Here is a 15,380-nt window from a genome sequence, read left to right as displayed (position 1 = left end):
GAGTCACAGATTCTGTTTCCTTCAACTACAAATCACAAATCGCGCCTCTCCACTGAGATATGTAGTGCAAAACTATCTGTGCATTCAGTCTATGGTGCAAAAGGCGGGTGCTGATCTGAGATCGACTGATCCCACAGCCAATCAGAGGAGAGGGGCTTTTGTCCTACAGCCAATCAGATGCCGGTGGATTCAGTACATGCTAAACTAACAGCAGCAGAGACAGCGATATAGCCAACTTTCAAGCTAGGTTATATTTTAACCACATTTATAAATAAACCCTGATGCGAAGCTGAGAAATTAGTTTTGCTAACCCTCTTCCCGACTCTCTTCCTCCCACGTCTGTTGTCTGAAAACTAAACCTGCATGAGCCGATCTGACGCGGGGTCACAGCTCTCCTCTCAGTGGCACTACGTGCCCCGTAATCTCTTGTTACAGTGTATGACAGATAAGACTACAACAATACACACGTACGTATATGTATATTCATTGAAAAAAAATGCACACAACCGGGAGGTGTGTCGATTTAAAATCGAAATCGTGACACCCTTATTCATTGGGTAAATATTGTCCTCAGCCTTACTTGTTGGAGATGGAGGTGATGTTATAGGACAAGCTGTGAAGTCTGATGAGGACAAGGAGACATGATGTTAATTTTGATTTAAAAGGATGATTTTGCTCCCTCGTTAAAATTACCTTTCATTTATTCCAGACCCCTACGGATACTATAATCCATGCACAATGTGAGACTGTTTGCAAAATTGTAGTATTTGTAGTAAATTGTAAAAAAAAAAATATGTAAAAAGTGAATGTTATTTGGCCTTCCCACCATGATAGTGCCATGGCAAAGGGCAGGTTAACAAGGGCCTACATTATCGTACAAATAGATGCTGAAAAACATCTTACTGTGCTGATCAGCAGACTGGCAGTGTTGTCCAACAGGAGGAATGGCATTGATGCATCCACATGTGTCATCAGTAATGTTGTCACAGGATCCATACAGGAAACACTGATCACATGACCAACGATAATGATCCTCACATCTGCATTGGAAACCAACACTGCTCGGAGAGCAAACTGGAGATGAAAACATATGAAGAATACATGTTCACTCAAAAAACATTTTAGTTTTTTTGTTTTAGTAATGAAAAACACCAGATCCAAATGTTATAGCTCCAAATATTCAACATTTCAAATTATATGCTGAAAACACAATATACTTTTTTGTGGCGATAATGTCATCAAACTTTTGTCAGGAATAATCCAAACCAATCAAAAAGACCAGTATTTAGTTGTTTAGGGAAATATGGCGATGCAATCTTCAGGATTGGCCTATGAAAAAATATATCACCCCTGCAATGAAATTTTTCATTTTTTTAATTAATTAATTTTTTTCTGGTGACTCAGTATATTTAAACTGTTCCTGTTTACAGTTAAACAGGATAGACTCAGTTTAGTTTTTTGTACCTGTTGAAATGTTGACATCAAAGATTTGTATGCGGTGGTTGATGCTGATGGGGTAACTGATGTTGCTCAGAATGGTCCTCAGTTGATTTATTACTGTAACATCTGAGATGTTCAACTCAACAGAAAGGATGTATTCATGAATAACCGGAGGAGCTGTAGGGAGGGAGAAAAATTAAAAGAAAATGCATTATCATGTCAAGAGATAAGTGGGGAAGAAATCAGATGAATCATAGGTTAATAAGATTCTTGTTTATGTGTTTTTTTTGTATGAAAGCTTGCAGCATCTTTTTAGCTTTACCTGTTGATGGCGAACACACTGAAAAGTCTGAATAGAAACAAAGAGAAAAACAAGAGAAATCAGAGTGAATGTTCAAAAAACATGAATTTGGGTATTAAAATTGGGTTCAGTGTGTGTGTGACCACAGCGCTCACTTTGATGTTGGATTGACTGACAATACTGTCCATCTGTGGGAATAGCCTTAATGCAGCCACATGTGTTATACGTGTCACCGTCACATTTCCCATAGGTGGCACACTTGTTACAAGGCCAAAGGTAGTCATCCTCACAGCGGCACTGGAAATCAGTGCTGTCTTGGCTACACACTTAAAAAAAAACAATAACACATGTTCTCTCATAAAAAGGTAAAAAGATTACAATGAATTATACCCACTGAAGCCTCAGCTATTTGTTCTTACCTGTAGTTATATCAGTATCTGAGATGTTTACTTGAGGGCTGATTTGGACAGGGAAAATTATGTTTTGCAGCGTGTTTTCCAGTTGATCTGCATCTGTAGTGGTTACCTCAATGAAAATCTGGTATTCATAAACAACTGGAGGAACTGTTGTAAAAGAATGTTATTAGACATATTTTTGTTGACACCTTTGCTGACACATTCAATTACACTCATTTGAATAATACAGCTTTCCTATGATCATGAGACATTCATTTAATGTAAACCAATGGATGTATGGAAAAAACAAAATATTGTTAAACAAAAAGAATTAGAAAGATAATTCTTCTAAAAAAAACAAGAAAGAAGCCATTTATTACAACACTTTTTCCCACAAAGAATAAAAATAGCAAGATGCTATTCAAAAAGTGTTATAATATTATTATAATAATACTTCAATAAATCACCTTTCTTTGGCTTGCAGTATTGACGATCTGGTGGAATACTGTTGATACACCCACACACTTCATCAGTGTTCTCATCACAGGCTCCGTATGTAATACAGTCTCTATATGACCAAACAAACTGATCCTCACATCTGCACTGGAAGTCAGTTCCATTTAGATAACACACTGAAAAACACATAAGAACAAAGACAGTAAATATTGATTGAAGGTGTTGAAAAATGTGTTCTGTAGTTTAATACATTCAGAGCTTATTAGATATTTAATTCAGCTTGGTTGAGTTAAATGAAACACAATTACTAAATCAGTCATTGCCAAGGCAGCTGAGTTTTGTCTCTACAGTCTCTGGACTTTGTGCCAGAACCAATGAGAACAACATGAGAGAGAAAAATGAAGAACTGTGTTTCACTTCCAGCAGTATCATTATAGCAAAGTAATACAAAAAGTAAACAGGAATAGAAATAATTGAATTAATCACTTCCATTAAAAATCTAATCCAGTCTGATCCAACTGTGGGGAAAGACAGCACAGCACATTTGACTGCACCTCAAGCCCTTTGCCATGATTGGTAATATGAGCATTATGGTATTTTTTATGATATTTAGACCAGAGGAAGCACCATTCTTACCTGTGGTAATGTCAATGTTTGTGACATTCATAGTGGGACCCAAGGCCACAGAAAAGCTGAGATTGTTCAGGAGGCTCCTGAGGTAGTCCTCTGTCTTGACGTCTGTAAAATTCAACTCCACATCCACTGTGTACTCATCCTCGGTTACCAACTCTATAGGAAAAACACAACATGATTTACTGCTTAACGCAGTGAATACAGACAAAATTATTTATTGAAATATTAAGTCTGTCAAAAATGTATTTCATTTTACAGGAAACTAGGTTAAATTCTTGGTAGAGCGCAGGGTGGTAAGCCAGTGAAGGATCAGGCCTTTTTGAGTTCAATAGTGACTGGTTAATTGGGCAACCTGGGCTGTTTGAGCCCACTGTCATCAGGAAAACAACCATATAGGTCAAGTGTGAAAGCATCTTATTACAACCTATATTGTTTTGTTAGTCAGTGACCTCTAGGGGCATAGAAATTACCGTAGCAGCAAAAGGAGGAAATAAAATTAAGCTACCAATGTGGATAAGTGACATCATGAACAAAAAGTAACTTAAGTAACAGACATAACCAACGTACATTGGTAACTTAAGTTTTTAACTAAAACCACAATGTTTTTTTCTAAATTTCACAATGTAATTTTATTCCTTAAACAAACTGTAACAAACTGTAAGCGTGTGGTGATGGCGGCACGAAGTTGCTGGCTTTCAAACCAGAGGAGAGAACATGCTGGACCTTGTAAACTCCCTAAATGCATACAAGGCAACGCCCCCACCTCGGCCGCTCTGATCAACTATCTGTTATGCTGGTGCCTGCTTACAAACCACTACTGAAGCGCAGCAGGCACACGAAAAAACAAATCTGGACCTGGCCTGAGGGGGCAGAATCAGCACTTCAGGACTGTTTTATGCACACCGACTGGGAGGTTTTTAGGACAGCAGCCTCTCAGGGGGATCAGATATTGAAGAGTATGCTTAGGTGGTAACCAGCTACATTGCAAAGTGCACAGAGGATGACACTGTAATTAAGACTTTCAATGCATGTGGCAACCGCAAACCCTGGATGACTACAGAGGTGCGCTCGCTGCTGACAGCCCGAGATGCAGCCTTTAGGGTGGGAGATATGACTGCTCTCCGCTCAGTCGGGTCTGCGCTCTCGAAGGGAATCAAGACTGTGAAAGGCACCTATGCGGAGAAAATCCAGGGACACTTCTGTGACACAGGAAACATCAGGCAGATATGGCATGGAGTCCAAGCACTGACGGATTACAAGTCCAGACAGGGGGTCAGCGACGATGATGCTTCCCTTCTAGACAGGCTCAACAACTTCTTTGCACAAAAGCACCAAACCCAACAACCAGAGGTAGGGCTGTTCCCTCTCCACCATCTATCGGGGCCAGCCCTCACCATCAAGGTAGCTGACACACGCAGGACCTTAACCAGGGTCAATCCACGGAAAGCGGGAGGCCCGGACAACATCCCAGGATGTGTGCTCAGAACCTGCGCTGGTGAGCTAGCAGATGTCCTGACTGACATCTTCAACATCTCCCTCAGTCAGGCAATCGTCCACAGATACTTCAAAATATCCACTATAGCACCACCAGTAGCAAAGAAATCAGTTGTATCCTGTCTGAACAACTACCGCCCCATCTCACTGACACCAATTGTGATTAAGTGTTTTGAGCGGCTTGTCAAACCACACATCACAGCCAGCCTCCCTGCATCACATGACCCATATCAGTTTGCTTACTGTCCCAACCACTCCACAGATGATGCAATATCCACCACTTTGCACTCAGTCATCACTTATCTGGACCAGAAAGACACCTATGCCAGAATCCTGTACATTGATTTCAGCTCAGCATTCAATACCATCATCCCCCAGAAACTAATGGAGAAACTCCTCCTACTCAGCCCGAACACTGCCACATGTCTCTGGATCCAGGACTTTCTGACGGAGAGACCTCAATCTGTCCACGTCAGAAATAACACTTCCAACTCCATCACGCTGAGCACTGGATCTCCTCAAGGCTGTGTACGCAGTCCATTGTTGTTTACACTGCTAACACATGACTGTGCATCCAGACACAAGCGGAAACAGATCATCAAGTTCACAGATGACACCACAGTGGTGCTACTCATTCATAGTGTTGGCAGAGCGGCAGGTCACAGCGGCTACCCGTTGCGAACCCGATATATAGCACCGAACTTGGAGGAAAAAAGGGAAGTAGACGAGAGAGACGCTCTGTTGCTTCTCGTGGCACTCACGCTGCAACTCCTTTTTATTAAACACGCCCACACGCAGGTGGCTTAACCATCACACATTAAAGCACAAATTATATTTTGCCCATCATCAAATAAACAATCAAAAATTCAGAGCACCATTCAACACATAGAAATGATGAATCAATGTACAAAGAAGAAGTTAAACACCTAGAGGGTTGGTGCAGTGAAAATAATCTGGTGCTCAATGAGGACAAAACTAAGGAGATGATTATCAACTTCCGGAGGTCACAGCTCAAGCACGCTCCTCTCAGCGGCTCGGTCCGCGGTTTTAGACAGAGGGCGGCAAATTGGGGGTCTGTTTTGGTCCGCCGATTTTCCGCCTCAGAGGGTACACTTATTTCCGCCTCGCCTGCTATCTAAATAAGAGGCGGCAATGTGCCGGCCCCTGCGTGAGGTGGGCGGAGGTTGCCGTCCTTACCTTGGAGCAACTGTGCCGCCTTTTCTATCTAAAAAGGGCTAGTGGCCGCACAGTGGAGAAGGTGGAGAAAGTGCCTCGGAGTGCAGATCTCGCAGGACCTAAGCTGTAATAAAAACACCTCAGGGATCACAAAATGGGCCCAGCAGAGACTGTATTTCTTGAGGAAGCTGAAACAAGTCTCTCTCCCCACCAGCATCCTCAGGACCTTCGACAGTGGTGTGGTGGAGAGTGTTCTGACATATTGTATCTCAACATGGTACTCCAGCTGCAGAATGTCAGACAAAAAAGCCCTGCAGAGAATAGTTAGAGGAGCTGAGAGGGTCATCGGAGTTTCCCTCCCCTCTGTCCAAGAACTCTTCCAAAGCCGCAGGAGAAGAGCACTGAACATCATCAGGGACACCTCCCACCCTCTCCACACATTCTTTGAACTGCTGCCATCAGGAAAACGGCTCTGGAGTCATAAAGGTTGAACTAACAGACTTATCAACAGCTTCCTTCCACAAGCTGTTAGACTGATGAACTGCTGATCTGGAGTATGTGCACTACTGCACTTCACAAGCCCTTAGTCATAGCTTAGTCATAGTTAAAATTATTATATCTATATATTGTGTGTTATTTATTGTTTCTTCTGTCATTGATCCTGGAGAAACGTAATCTCATTTTTGTTGTATTACTTTGTTGGTACAACAAAATGACAATAAAGCTTTGATTGATTGATTGATTGATTGATTGATTTCGGTTTGCCAGTTGCTGGTACGGTGAATGACCAGCCAATACAGACATTTACGTATGTATGAGGATGTGTTTGCTGCATGTGTAATGTAAACCTCTTTATTTGTGTTTAACTTTTCCATATATTAATTTATACATTTGTTTTTTATTGACATTTTGTGTGAGCCTGTGTTTTGCTATGCAAAGTATTTTTAAAATGACAATTAAATTTTTCATTACTTGGGGGCTGCATAAACATCCACAAACACATTCAGTAGATCTGGAGCAACATTATCTTTTGTTTCACTAGCAAGGACCACACTTTCAACAAGATGTGTTTAAACGATTTATTTTGAAAGAAAAAGAAAACAAAACGTTGGTTCTTCACGTTCTTCGAGTGCGTTGTGGGGAAGCTCTGTATAGAATCTGCTGCTGCACCCGGGCAGCAATGGACCCCCTCATGGTCCTACGAAGGAGAGGAAAGAAAAAAAGAAACAGGGAGAGAGAAATGGGGTGGGAAAGAAAAAGAAAACAAAACGTTGGTTCTTCGCATTCTTGGGGTGGGAAAGAAAAAGAAAACAAAACGTTGGTTCTTCACGTTCTTCGAGTGCGTTGTGGGGAAGCTCTGTAGGGAATCCGCCGCCGCACCCGGGCAGCGACAGAACCCCAAAAACCTCCAATCACTTGAGATGAGATTGTGCGGATCTGAGATCTTTGAGATCTGAATGGATGTAGCGGTGATACCTTTGGGAGGACCAGCGGCCCATGAGTCGTATGAAGTGTTCTGGGACGCCATTACGGGAGGCTGAAGTGGCAGCTTCAATCCTGAAGGAGTGTCCAGAGTAGTTAACAGGTAAAACACCAGACAACGAGAGCACATGGCGAAAGTGATTGTGGAACCAGATTTGAGTAGCCACTCGTCCGGATTCGGAGATGAAGGGAGGATCCGTCATTGTTGTGCTCCGAGATTTGCGGAATTGCAAGAAATTAGCAAGGGTTTCGAAAGGATTCAGTGGTGATTGGACCTTGGAGAAGAAGACGGGTGTAGGCGGACCAGATCGATTGCTTTTGGTTCACTTTAAATAGAATACCATGGTGTCTTCTGAAATGCAAGACAAGTCTGAAATGTATGCATGGCAGCTTGAGTTGAAGTGAATGGTTGGGTGTTGAATTCGGAGCATCTGAGGAAACCGGAAAAAACAAGCAAGAACATGGCTTCCAGGGTTCAGGCAACTTGAGGAGTGCCATACCCAGAACAGATGGTGTGGAGGCAGATTAACAGCAAGTCGGCAGTAAGAGGAAGACGGCGAGGGCTTTTAGCTGGCTCTTGACGTAGGAGTCCTTTAAAAGGGAAGTTATCGAACTGCCGGTTATTGGCTTGGAAAAGAAGCTGATACCGCTAAGGTAAGCTTTGATGGTGTGTGTTTTAATTGCCATGATGGAATGGGCGTAAGTAATGAAAGAAGTCAAGGTGATGAGATCGACGACGGAAAGGTTATGTCAAATTGGTCATGGAGTAATGGAAGCTTTTCCAAGCTGTCCAGTAGGAAGAGAGGGTTGATAGGCTGTTTATGATGGAGCTCTGGAAGTTGCCTATCAGGGGTATTAGTGCAGAATTTATGAGTTGAATGTCGGTGCTGAATATGGAGGAACTGGCGTTGGGAAGGTATCTGCTTGAGGTGCCAAGCTTCTGAACTTCTGGCATTCATTTGCGAGCTCCGTGGGCCATTCTGCTGCAAACCGTCTTCCATTGTAAAAAACCCCCAAAACTGGCAGAAGGAGCAGCATCGATGTACAGATGGATGTCGTGCGGGTGAGTCGGTTGGTTGTCACAAAAGAAGTGATTCCGTTCCAATTGGTGAGATGTATGAGTCACGGACGGATTTCGGCACGGCTCGAGCTATCCAGGGAGATGGAAGTCACAAGTGATGGGACGGAAGAAGTGCTGGATAGTAGGTGAGAGATAAAGGCTCGACCTTGGGGGATGATTCGTAAGGCGAGTTGAGGTGGCCCAGAAGGGACAGAAGTTGACGTTTGCTGCAGCACGGGGCACAGAGGAAATTGGAGGTCAGAAGGCTGATTCAGTTGAGCTTTCCGACCGGGAGTGAAGCCTGAAATTTGTTTGTGTCAAGAGTGACTCAGAGAAACTCGAGGGATGTGGAGGGGCCCTCTGTTTTCTCTGCGGACAATGGAAACCCGAGGTTAGAGAAGACTGAAGTCAGGGTAACCAGGCCGGAAGCGGGTGGCGATGAGTGGGGGAAATGATGAGAAATCGTCCAAGAGATGGACGAGGAATGGAATCCCATGGTTGTTAGACAGGATCCAGCAGAGGGCTTCAGATAGGGTGTCGAAGAGTTTCAAGCTGTTTTGCAACCAAAGGTGAGCCTCACGGCGAAGTAATATGCACCAGGCCAGCAAACACTGAAGAAATGCCGAAAGTCTGGGTGAATAGGGAGGACTTTGAAAGCACTGGTGATGTCTGTTTTTTGAGCAGTCACAACCCTTTTCCGGCGAGTTTGATAAGGGCGATGGCATGGTTGATGGTGGCGTAGTGAAGGGAGAAGTCCTCACTCGGGATCAAGCTATTGTTGCTGGGGATGTTACTGCCGTCGGGTGCTGAAAGACCAATGATGATGCGCTTCTGTCCGGAGTATTTCCTGGTTGCCATACCGAGGGGGCCGATGCGGAAGTTAGGAAGCGGAGAACGGGCGATTGGTCGGATCACGAAACCTTCCTTAACTTAGCTTCAGCAGGGTAGGTTGTGTAGGCATGCAGGGCAGCGTGGCCCCCACCGCAGAAGGAGCAGACGTGGAGGAAGCAGCACTGGGACATGGTGCATCCGGTACTGTTGAAGTTGTTGCAAATCGAACGACGTCCTTGGTGCATGACGGGCCTGCCTTTCTTATCTACGCTGTTGGTTACAGGAAAGATAACAGAAGGGGCAGATGACACCTGTTTTGGAGGTATGGGTGCTGGTGGAGCTGCCGATGACAGGCGAGAGACGGCTGAAGCTCTCGTTCGGTTTTGGTGTGGCTCAGTGTGGTTAGCTGTGGATAAAGTGAAATTAGTGGTTGCCTGCTGAGGGGAAAGAACGAGTGCTGGCATCCCGGTGCCGACGACCCCAGCCGACATGGCTGCCGGGACTGATGGAGCTGGGAGATAGAAGATCCCTGCATCCCGGCGTAGGGCGCTCGCAACCCAGTGCCAGGAGCCCCGGTTGAAGCGAGCTGCTGTGGTTGCTGGAAATAGGCAGCAGAGGGCACTGGCATCCCCGTGCTAGGAGCCCCGGCTACAGCAAGCTGCTGTGGTTGCCAGGAGCCCCGGTTGAAGTGGGCTGCTGTGGTTGCTGGAAATAGGCAGCATAGGGTGCTTGCATCCCGGTGCCAGCCGCCCCGGTTGAAGCGAGCTGCTGTGGTTGCTGGAAACAGGAAGCAGAGAGTGCTGGCATCCCGGTGCCATGAGCTCCCCGGTTGAAGCAATCTGCTGTGGTTGCTGGGAACAGGAAGTAGAGGGCGCTGGCATTCCAGTGCCATGAGCCCCGGTTGAAGCAATCTGCTGTGGTTGCTGGAAACAGGAAGTAGAGGGCGCTGGCATCCCGGTGCCATGAGCCCACGCAAAGATTGGCTGTTGTGATGGCTGGAACTGGATGGCAGTGGGCGCCATGACGTTTGCCCTTGATGTTGTAGGCTGCTTGTGCCGATGATGAAAATCCTGATGGGAGTTGGAGGGTCCTGAAATCCATCTGGGCGCTCCCTCTAGAGTGGAGTGATGACGTTCGGTGAAACAGAATTCCTTTGTCTTTTAAAGTTTTCTGGAGAGTGGCTACTGTCCAGTCGGTGATTTTTTAAGATGAGGTAGTGATACGAAGTCCATGATGAGGTAAGTAGAGGCTGATGTTGCTCGTACAAAAGTTTGGATGTGCTCGAGGCAATGTCGCGTGATCTCGTTTCTGGCGGAATACGAGAGCCGCAGAATACGAGAGCGAAGAAGAGGAGAGGGTCATGTGGTTATTTATAGGAATATCGGAAGTTTGCGCTGTTGAGGTGTTGTCCTGCTCCTGAAACTTCGCCAGATAAGCTTCAATTAGAGCATAATTGTGTCCACCCACTAGAAGTCCTACATCTTCTCTCCTTTTAACACTACAAACTCCTGAGCATAATCCTGGCTCTGAGGCTCCTTAATACACCTCTTGCCCCTACCACTTAATTCTTGTTGAAATGAGGGAGTAACTGTGAATGGATAAACAGTCAAAGGGGCTCTGTATTGTATTGCAGGTGATAATTTGGGTTCCCAGATCATTGGTGGGTTAACTGAAAAATGTAATCATTCTCACTACTTTTGCAGCTTATTTGAAATCACGCAAAATGGTTTCAGGGTAATGATCCAAATGTGTGTCGTCCACAGCGCACCCCTGAAAGTTACGATTCTACTATTGGTGAGCTAGAAGCTGAAGACAGTGTCATGATAACAAAGGCATGAAGGTAATCTAGGTTTACAATGCTAGCTAGCTTTTCATGTTTGCCAGCCTCATCTTCCACCTTGTTTAGGCCATGACCTATTTGAGGGTGTCTTGTCCTATGATGTTGCACTTTATTTTAAGTATTTCATCAAGAAAAATAAATGGTTTACATATTCACTTTCAAACCAGCGCACCAAGCAATGTAAGTACAAAAGTTCTGATGCTCTCACAAAGCCATGTTGCGTCAAGTCTGAGATGTCCAAGCTTTCGGGTCAAGCCATTCAAAATTGGAACTTCTTAAGGTTGTTGCCTATATAAAGTGGTTACAAGGTTGAAAATCCAGAAGATGAAGTGTGGCAGTTAACTCTCCAACTTAAAGATATTGTTGATATGATTTGCCCAAAAGATTTCATTGCCTCAGGTAATCTACCTTGATGTTATAACCGAATAATATTTGTATTCAGGAAAGTGTATATTTCCTGACACTCCAATAAAACCGAAACATAATTTCTTGAGGCACTATCCAGCACTGATTTTGAAGTTTGTTCCCCTTGATCAGGTTTTGGACAATGCATTTCGAAAGTAAACACAGCTACTGAAAGAGATGTTCCAGGCATTTGAAAAAATGTAAAAACATCTGCATAACTTTATCTGAAAGGCATCAGATGTTTCAGGCCTATCTTTCAGCTGGTCCTGAATGCTGTCAGATTCTGCAAGTCAAAGACAGTTATACTTTTTGCCCCAACCTTTACAGTGACACTATAAAACATGCAGTATGAGACTCGGAACACAATACTAGGGTTTCCACAGACATACAATACAAAGGTACATCATAAAAAAAGGCATTTCCTTGTTTAAAAAAAGGGTTAGAGTTTTGGGAACCTCAAATATTTTTAATTCAAAATGATGCAGCTGTGTATTTTGTGATGGATATACATAAAGATGACTATCATTCTCATTCTGAATACCATATGTACTCTGTAACAAAACAAAATACATAGTTGCAATATCCATGCCAATCATACAATGCTAATGGGCAGCAATTCATTCCACTGAACCACAGTGTGATGTCAAAAATAAACATGCTATTGGCCACTGTGGTGGAGAAAATATGAAAATGACAGCAGTTTTTCCTTTTTTAAACATATAAAATTAAAAAAGTGTGAATCCTCACTCACACTTTATGCTCAAAGTAGAGATTCCTCTTATCTCTATATATGTTCACTGTTACTTGACTAAATATCGAATGACTTTTTTTCATTCATTTTATTCAATTTGTAGTGTTGAGAACTGCCGATTCTTTGATTCCAGAAATGACTGACTTTGAGCCAACATTTCTACACACCGCCATCACTGAGGTCTTGCCTGACCTTCCAGAGGTGACGAAAGCTATTCTAGAAGAGCACTTACAGTCCCTCTGGGTGGAGACATATGATGAATTTCAGTTTTTTGAGAAAGCTGTTATGGTGTCAGCCTTGAGGCCATTTCAAGCCCAAAAACTCCTTGCTGCTTGAAAGCGAGGATGTATGTCAAGTATTGCAGTGAAATTTGAAATTTAGTTTATTTGAAAACAGGGACAGTGCACATTCATAACATTAATGTAAATGCGCCAGAATTAGCCAAGAGGCTATTTTTCATCTGTAGTCCCTAGACAGATGTTAAAGTCACCCTAAAAACAAAACAGAATATATAAAAAATAAGATTAAAATTACAAAATTACTAGCCAGGGCAATCTACAAAACATGCACAGCAGTTAACAAACATGACAAAATAGCGTATATAACATCAATTTAGAAAACATCATTCAAGACGCAAGACACATCACACCACAGCATGCAAAGCAGAAGCACATATACAGAATGCATGCAACACAATAAAAACAATACCACAATAAGACAGCAAGCAGTAAAGGGTTAGGGTTAGATGCATCCAATGGCCAAAGTAGTATGCATAAAATATCCATCGAAATTACAGAAGCATTCACATTTGTGTTCTCGATGACTCTTTGTGTGTCCTGAAACCAGCAGCTCATCCGTTGGTGCCTCACCAGGACCTCCCACATCCCTGCAGTCAATTTCACCCAGAAGCTCAGCCTCAACATCTTCCAACAGCTGCCAAAGCCCTTATGTAGAATGGGTGAATACATTCATGATCCTGTGGGATAAATTCCTAGAAGAACTGATGCAGTCATTGGAAAGAGATAAACAACTAAGTCAACAAATGAGAAGAGAGATGGTCCGGATTGTGTTGTGTGAGATGATGCACAAAAGTTATCGTGTAAGCAAAAGACACTCTACTGAAGTTGCTGGTTGCAAAATATCCCAAATCCCTGCAGGATGTGATAGAGGGAGATGTGATCAGGCCAGGGTATCACTTTGTAGTCAAGCAATAGCAGAATACGGGAGAATGTGAGGCGATCTACGACCCCAAAAATGAGAAAAAGAAAGTATCAAGCTGATGAGTCTGACACAGATGAAGTTCCTCCAGAACAGAGAGCAGCAATCCAGGACACTTACGGATGCATTAACTGGGATTTAAAATTTCTGCCCGTCGGAGAGACCCCAGAAACAACTGTACAGAATTACCTGTAAATATTACAGTTTAAAGCTGTATATTATATAATAATATATACATTATACACAATGTTTGAGTAAAATTTGCAAAAAAGAATCAGTCTTATACAGAGGCTTCTACAGTTAATGTATGTAATTTGTTTGGTACTTTTGAGTTAAATTAAATGGGATTCAATGTAAAATAAGCGACAATTGCAAATACATTTTAATGAAAGAATTAGTTTAATAGCACTGTGGTCATGCTAATTCAGCAGAAAAGGGCTGTATGATTTACTGGTTTCAACACACTTAAACTGTAAAATGTACAGGTTGTTCTTTAAAGATGTTTACAGTTTTACTGTATTTTATACATAATTATTCTGACAACTCAGCTGCCAGCTTTTTTCCATAAAAACAACAGGATTTTTTTACAGTGTGTGTAATGTAAACCTCCTTATTTGTTTCTATCTTTTCTATACATTAATTTATACATTTGTTTTTTAATGACCTGAGCCTTTGCTTTGCCATGCAAATTATTTTTAAAACGACAATTACATTTTGAATCACTTGGGGGCAGCATAAACATTCACAAACACATTCAGTAGATCTGGAGCAACATTTGCTTTTGTGTAGAGCACAATTAGCTGTGTTTTACAGACTACCAACTCCTGAGCATAATCTGGCTATGTAGCTCCTTAGGCTCCATCACAATACACCTCTTGCCCCAAGCATTTAGTTCTTGTTGAGATAGAGGGGTAGAGCGAAGTGTTAGGTCTACAAGACCTTTCAAACAGAGACTTTTCAGAGGCACACTTCAAACTGAAGTACAACAACTGTCCATTTCAATGTATTATGGTCCTTTGCTTTAAAACAAGCATAAGACACTCTCAATCAGTCTGCTGACGATGCTCTTGGTTGTGATTGTCCCATTTCATTGGGGAAGATTTCAGCCCCGACCTCTTCTAACACTGTTCTGAGGGATAAAGGGTTCACTCGAAAACAAGAAGTCGGACCCAAATTTAGAAATGGGATTGGGCCTAAACTCTCCACTTTATTCATAAGCTATCTTTGCTTTTGGATTGGTGCTGAAATGGTAGTGTACATTGGGTTTTTTATGTGTTCTATGTGTATATACAAAAGAGAGAAAACAAAAGGACAACACTCCTATCAAACTGTTTATTCTAGACACGGATGTTTTGGGAGAAACGCCCTTCTTCATTGGTATTCTGGAATTCACATTAGTCAACACATATCATTTTATTTCTCAGATCCCCAGTTGTAATTTACCATGTCATAACTGTATACACTGTTATTCTATGATCAAGGGGACTAATTCTAACCATCCAAGGTCAGGTGTCGACAGTCAGGTCAAGTGGAGAATTACATGTAAAACTATATGTGTTTTTCCTAAAAATGTTTTTTGTCAGTTTATTCACGACAAAAGGGATTCGGCACCCCGTACTGAACTTATATACTTAAATTGAGTGCGTTATTTCTTATTTATATGTTTGCACTAAAAACATCTGCCTGCTGCAACTAAACCAAAACAGTGTGCTGTGGGTGCCGATGAAAGACATTGATACGTTATTTAGATTTGAGATGAAGTGCGGTGTGTTTATTTATGCTAAAAGTTGTTATTTGATCTGATAAAAAGAATGAGTTAATATAAAAAATATGTTTTGTAGCTGTATTTAATCACCTGGGAAAGATGAATAGTTACTGAGTTTAATAAATATGCATTG

At 42.5% G+C, this 15,380-nt stretch overlaps 1 protein-coding gene across 1 annotated transcript in view; it reads right to left on the bottom strand.

The window, feature by feature from the left end:
• LOC115573544 (adhesion G protein-coupled receptor F5-like) overlaps positions 1 to 15,380 on the bottom strand; it is a 71,038-nt gene that overhangs the window by 41,656 nt on the left and 14,002 nt on the right. The window contains exons 8-15 of the mRNA XM_030404354.1: positions 3,229 to 3,381; positions 2,604 to 2,768; positions 2,161 to 2,304; positions 1,897 to 2,067; positions 1,763 to 1,789; positions 1,465 to 1,617; positions 904 to 1,074; positions 581 to 622 (exon numbers count right to left, since the gene is read on the bottom strand). Coding sequence (XP_030260214.1) covers positions 581 to 622; positions 904 to 1,074; positions 1,465 to 1,617; positions 1,763 to 1,789; positions 1,897 to 2,067; positions 2,161 to 2,304; positions 2,604 to 2,768; positions 3,229 to 3,381 — 1,026 coding nt within the window. The remainder of the gene's footprint in view (positions 1 to 580; positions 623 to 903; positions 1,075 to 1,464; positions 1,618 to 1,762; positions 1,790 to 1,896; positions 2,068 to 2,160; positions 2,305 to 2,603; positions 2,769 to 3,228; positions 3,382 to 15,380) is intronic.

Source organism: Sparus aurata, chromosome 22 (assembly GCF_900880675.1).
Source record: "Sparus aurata chromosome 22, fSpaAur1.1, whole genome shotgun sequence".
NCBI lineage: Eukaryota > Metazoa > Chordata > Actinopteri > Spariformes > Sparidae > Sparus > Sparus aurata.
Note: the sequence above shows the minus strand (reverse complement) of the source record. Positions and strands in the feature narration are given on the sequence as shown.